This window comes from Tympanuchus pallidicinctus, unplaced genomic scaffold (genome assembly GCF_026119805.1).
Source record: "Tympanuchus pallidicinctus isolate F22 unplaced genomic scaffold, pur_lepc_1.0 scaffold16, whole genome shotgun sequence".
NCBI lineage: Eukaryota > Metazoa > Chordata > Aves > Galliformes > Phasianidae > Tympanuchus > Tympanuchus pallidicinctus.
Window position 1 is genome coordinate 29400240 of NW_026294679.1, and position 6712 is coordinate 29406951.

The window sequence follows — 6712 nt, forward strand, 5'->3', positions numbered from 1 at the left end:
CATTTGGGAGTTTCAGTTGAAGCTAAAGCCAATCAATTCCTTACTGGTTTTACTAATTTTAATATGTATTGCCTACTGGTTTGTGATATTAAGTATTTTATTGAATATGAAGCAATTTGGTTGTATGTACATTTTCAGTTCAAAAAAAGTTCAACTTTTTTTTTTTTTTTTTTTTTTTTTTTTTACCCTGGAAGGTTATTAATAGGATCTTTACTTGTGAAGTGATTATTATGACAGGTGTATTTACTACTTGTTTCTGATTTCAAAAGGTCTAACATTTATACTGTGATGTAACTGAAATAATAAACAAAAATGTGTTTTTAAAGGGTCACGGCTTGAATGCAGTAAATAAGGCTTCACGATTTCATGTAAAAGGCTACATATGCCATGCCCTTTTTTCCCCCAAATCTTAGATTTCTTTTAGGAATTCCCACTTTTCTCCTCAGTATTTTTGAGGGCAGGAGGAACTTCTGTCACTTAACTTGTTTCCTGTGAGAAAGTTATCTACATATTCTCTGTTGTATGTGTGGATTTTTTTTCTGCTTATTACTATCATTTATGTACTGACATTCTTGAGTTATAGCAATAAATTATGGCAAAAAAAGTCCGTGAAACTTAAGAAATGCTTCAGTTAGTTTCAACAATTGTAGTACTAGGCAGTGGAGCTTAGGAGAAAGATCTCCATCAGCAATTTTGCTGAAAATGTGTAAGTAGTTTGGGCTTAAGAGTGTTCTACTTTGAGCATGACAGATAAGTGAAATTTTACGCCTCAGATCTGTCTGTTGTTACAATACTTTTCCTTTGTTTCTTATTTAACAGTGTTTAAGAGCAATATTAAAATTAATGTCTGAATGCTGGGCTCACAATCCTGCTTCAAGACTCACGGCCTTGAGGATCAAGAAGACACTTGCCAAGATGGTGGAATCACAAGATGTAAAGATTTGACAGAGTAAACTGACATTGGACAGCAAAGCTGGACTCCTAGAACTTTTCACTCAAACCTGGGTGAGACCTACGTGGAAAGAGAAAATAACTGAGATTCAGTGTATTTTCTCACCACGCTTCTACAGGCTGCTAATCAAATCTTTCAGTACTTCATAGACTGTGATACTGAGAGACTCTCTACACTACATGCTATGTATATGGACAGCCTTGATAAAATATGCATTTTGTTTTGGTATTAGCTGCATTGAGACTTCAGTCATACTTTGTGAGTCTCCAGTAAAACTCTGGGTACTGAATTGAATGTTTCGATTACAGTGCTTTCTGTGAAAGCCTAACAAGCTATTATGGATTCAACAGAGATGGAGAATATAAGCTTTTTATTTGCCTTCTACCTGATAAAACTTAGCCAATCCATACCAAGTTTTTGTGAAACAGCCTGTAGGTTATGAATCTGTTTGTGATGTTACTCAGTTTAACGGTTCCTTATGCATTTGTGTGTGCCAGAATTATTTTGCTGCCATTTGGAATTTAAATGAACAAAGTTTTATCGTCAGGGCTCTATTTTGTGACTTCACAATCGGAGATCTGCTACAGAATTGAATCCTTGCCATTAAGTGATCCTTGAAAAGTCACAGTTTTATTTCTATTCTTGTTTTGATCACAAGGAGAACTGCTAAAATGTGAACCATTTATAAATTAAGGAATGCCTGCCTGGTCTGTATAGTGCTTAAAACAATGTTCTTAGAGGCACAGATTGCCTTAGTCATCTCACTTACAGTAGGGTGGGCTCCATAATTTGATGAAATTTGGTACATTTTTCACAGTGCCACATGCAACTAGTGTTTTTACTGTAGGGTACTTCACATCTTAACAAAAAGACCTTTGTTGTGTTTTACTTTCCTTCTTTATTGGAACTCACTGGTAGGTGCCAGTCCTTCTAACTTTTTTCCGTACAGGAGGGAATTAATCAGCTGTAGAAGCATGCTTTCTCACTGTTTGACAAAACTAGACAGAGATAAGTTTTGGCAGACTTGAGAACCAGTCTAATTTAAAGACACAAGAGTAGGAGATTAGAGAATACAATAAAGGTTAAGACCTGGAAAACAGAATATGTAAACTATTGAAGATAAGATTCACAACGTGCTGAAGACTTGGAGCTGTGTTGCTCTGGTGTAAATGCAGGAGGTTATGTCTGTGGGCCACTTAGTGGACAATTGCAAAATTACAGAATTGAGAAAAGGTAAATCATTGGGTTTTTCAAGTTATAGTCAGCTGCATTTGGGAGGAATGACATAGAAAGATATTTTATGAAGATAAAAGGGATAAGTAGAGTTGCAATATTTGGTCCTGTTGTGCCAACTGGTTGGTGTGCACAAGAAACTGTAGTTGCCTCCTTTTTTCCTCCCATCCAGATGAGTTGGTTAAAAACCAGAACCCCTCTGTGAGGTTGCAGTAAGGCAGAATTATTTCATTATGGCTCCTTTGAAACTTCTAAGTCAGGAAACAGTACCATAAAGTTGAACCTTCAAGTCCATGAATTGTTGGAAGAATGAAAACACAGTATTCGCAACCATTGAACCTATTTGATAATTTAAGTGCCTATAACTTTGTACTGTAAATCTTGTTCTAGATAACTTTAAAAAGGGAAGTTATTTATACAGTGTGTTTTGTGCTTTATTAAAAAAAATAATTAGTCCTATGTACATGTGTATAATTAGATACATTCACGCACACACACATATATGCCATAGTTGAGATTTGAAGAAGAAAGTTAGGAATAATATTAAAATTGAAGAAAATGTTAAAACATCAGGTTGATTTATGCAGATTATCTGTTGTCTGAAGGTGTGTACATGGAGATTGTTTTGATATGTGTTTAAATTTCCCTTAAATACAACTGGTGAAAAAGTGTAATGCAGAACTAATGTGATTTGTGAACAACTACAACCTCCTAACATGTTATCTTTTCATTTTAATTCTGTAGTTTGCATAATGTAAATGGTCAGGCAAAAAGATAGCAGTATTTTTATTTTCTATTGTGATGTACAGACTTTATTTAATAGTGCTACATATTTTATAGATAACTAGCTATTTTGAGGGACATTTCTTTTTTTTAACAATAAAGTCATTACTTTTGTTCAGTAATGCCTTTAAGTATTAATATGTACTCTGGCTGAAAAGTTCACAGATGTGTCAGCTATGATTTTAATTTATTTGAATATGGCAAAAGATACAATATAGTGCCACAGTGCTCATGGAAAAGGGCTTTTTAAAAGAAGGTTTCTCCGTCCACTGCCAAGAACTGTATGATGCGTTTGAAATTATTAACCATGTCTTTGCACACCATTTTTGCACAGGTAGCAGAAAAACATTGGGTATGAGCCAAAAACAGAAAAAAGGAAAACTTTTTTTGGGGTTTTTTTTTTTTTTTTTTGGCTTTGCCTCTAGGATTTTTATCAGTAAGGAGAAATGTTTATCTAGGTATCCTGCTAGCTTAAACTTTCGGACTATGGAGATTTAGTTAAATTAACCCAGTCCATTTTAGAAATACTTTTGTTACTGCTTTCAGAAGCTGTTACGGCATTGTAAGCTGTAAGTTTTGTGAAAATCAATTTCTCTCAAGCTTCAAGAAGCCATCAATGACAGTATAAGCAAAACAAGAAAGTGAATTTCTGTAGTTTCTAATTATCTGCCTGTTTTCTCCTCTATTGTATAGGATTAACAAAGTAATAAGATGATGATCTTTGGTAGAAATCTTATAGACCTGAACTGATTTATGCATTCACTTAGACAAAGATGAGAATAAACTGCTGCAAAGATCTTCAGTATTTGGGAGACAAAAATCCTTGATCCTGAAGATTAACCTGAATTTTTCAGCACTTCATTTTCCAGATTCATACTGAAACGTATGATGCATATGTCGTTTTCCCTAGTCATCAAGAGGAGCTGCTGGATCTTAAGTAATCCTTGATTCTCTGATATTCTAAAAAAGCCAGTTCCTAAAGGAGCTGTTTGCATAAAGCACTTCAGCATGCATCTGCCTTCCGTGTGAAGTAAATCGCTGGAGCTCAAGTATGTCGATGCTGATATTTTAGCTACCTTTCAGAAAGCTCTCAGCTCCAAGCCAGCCCATTAGTTATTATATAATGAAACAGACTCTTAGGCTAAGTTTTTGCTTTATGCAATACTGTAGAATTCAGAAGCCTTTAAGGGATAGAATAGGTAATTGGGTTTGTCTGTTCACATGGGATAATAATCCTTTTTGGGTCAAAATTGTAAGGATTTGTCATCTAAAACAAGTCCCCCAAGTCTGACGAATATGATTTATGTATGCACATAAACATCAGTAAAAATCAGAAGTGTGAAGTGCATGAGTGCATGTTGGGAGCATGAAAACTGTGCCTTTGAATTTCTTAATTTTTTTTTTTTTTTTTTTTAATTTAACCTATTCCCTGTGATTTCAGTAATTTGGTAAATAATTTGAGTAACATATAATTACTATTGTCCAAATTACTTGCAAATTTCACAGGAAATATGATGCTCCTATTGTAAAATGTAGGCTTGTATTCTGAGTTCTGCTCAAAATGTAGTTTTTTCCTGAGTTTTGCTCAGGGAAAGGACACTTTTCCCAAAATGCATCACTTTTTCCTGATTATTTTCTTGGTGAGTCTCTCTTCAAGTATCGAATGAGGTATAAAATGAATATTTTGTTACCTCCGTAATGGTTTCAAATGAAATTTTAGATCTTGATCTGAATGACCATTTGAATGTGTTTTTAAAATGAAGCATTTGCATACATTTTGTCTACCCTATCCCCATAGCTTGTATTTCAACAACCTGAAATGTTGGAGAAGCCAACGTAGTTAAAAAGTCGTCTTTGTCTTTAGAAGACCAATTAAAAGGGAAGTTAAGCATATCTTCCATCAACTATTAGGATGATGCACTACTTCATCTTTCTTTTTGACGGTGCCTCTGAAATCAATAGGTTTTTATCTAGTGCCCACAGTCTTTGTTCTGAACAGGGAGTGATGTCTGAAAACAGCTGGCAATGTTGTATGGTGCAGTGCTTTATGGAGCCCTGGTATGTTAGCTTTGTTTGGTGTAGCAGAAGTGGAGCACGCATTACTTCTAACTTGAGAACAAATCCAATGTAATTGTTGCATATTTTACCTTTGATTGCAGTTGCAAACACCCACACCATGTATTGACATTTGTGCTCTGACATGCCATGCCCAAAATAAAATGTATTATATTGTATACAAGATGAATTAAATAACGTTGTAGCTAACTTAGAGAAGATGTAAATAAAAAAAAGAAAGAGTGGAACAAGGAAAACGGTCACACTCTTGTGTGTTATATGCCAGAAGTGTAGAATAATCCTTTAAAAATGTAACACACTAATGTATTTTGTACAGCATCTGCTTTAAAAGGTGCCTTATTGAGTTTACCATGAATTGCTTGTTCTGTACACAGATTATGTCCAATGTATCATTTTTAAGTAAATAACCTTATTTTAGTACACATTAGTGATGTGTTTTGTTACTATGAGGCTTTGTCTTAAAATGTAATGACTTGGAAATCGTAATACTTTAATACTTGTGTTTTTTTCTGCAGCCCTTGAATAAGTCGTGAATGGCAACTTTGATTGCTCAGTGGAATCATGAATTACTTGATGCTTTATAGTCCTCTGCTTCTTGGTCTTAAGTTGAGCACAATGATAAAACCAGAGCTTCTTTTGTCTGATTTTTTTTTTTTTTTTTTCACTCTGCTTATAGTGAAACCAAAAGCAAATCAGAGTTGAATAACTCTTTGAACATGTGCGAGTTGACTACCTGCTGATTTTATCTATATAAATTTATTTCAGTGGGTCAAGCCAACTGAAAAAGGGAAAAAGAAATGGATGAGGGGTTCTTTTGTTGGCTCTTTGTGTGTGGGTGGGTGGGTGGGTGGGTGGGTGGGTGGGTGGGTGTGTGTGTAGTAGTGTCCAAATCATGAAATTTAAGCTAATGTGCTTCTCTGCTGTTGGTTACAAAATTATGCAGGTGTTTCTATACAACCTAAGTTTATGATGTTTTATGGTTCAAGTAAATGAAAAACAATCCAAGGGATACTTGGCTTTGAGTAGACAATTGTCTAAAATCTCAGAATGTTTTTCTCATTGCAGAAATGTGCCAGCTACTAAACTGCAGACAGTTCAGTTTCGGTTTGCAAGGAAGAAAAAGTAAGGTCAATTTTGAATCATTTTGTCTATGTAAAGGTATGTTTTGACCAGGAAGAATTTTGCTTTAGAGATAGCTTTTTACGATGTGTATAAGGGTTTCATGTCTGAGCATTACAAAAGCAGTTAACCAGTATATTGTAAAAAACTTTTTTTCTTCGAAGTGATAAATTCACGTGTTAGATTTGTAGAATATTTTTTATCTGGTTTCAAACCTTTTTTTTTTTTGCACATAATACCAGTGATTTACAGAGCCAGATTTGCTCTTCTTACTGTTAGTATCTTGCAAGAGTAAATTTTCTGTCATGATTATGGCTGTAGCTGACAGAACGTATTCACTGATTGAGCTTACCATGGCTGGGATGCAGACTGTAGGATTTCTTATATTTGCATCACAGGAGGACATAATGAAAGCACTGGGTGTTTTTTTTGGACCAAGCGACCTAACGTTGCTCCTAGAAACGGCCACACGATGGCGGTGTATCGCAAAGATATGAAAATCCTTTTAAACATGGTGGGGGTTTTGATGGTTGAAAATGAGTTCTACTG

The 6712-nt window shown here is 34.8% G+C and overlaps 1 protein-coding gene across 2 annotated transcripts in view; it reads left to right on the plus strand.

The window, feature by feature from the left end:
- BMPR1A (bone morphogenetic protein receptor type 1A) overlaps window positions 1-5466 on the plus strand; it is a 79062-nt gene extending 73596 nt beyond the window's left edge. For both annotated transcript variants that reach the window (XM_052676658.1, XM_052676659.1), the window contains one exon: window positions 820-5466. In XM_052676658.1, coding sequence (XP_052532618.1) covers window positions 820-945 — 126 coding nt within the window. In that variant the 3' untranslated portion in view covers window positions 946-5466. The remainder of the gene's footprint in view (window positions 1-819) is intronic.
- The last annotated feature ends 1246 nt before the right edge of the window (window positions 5467-6712 follow it).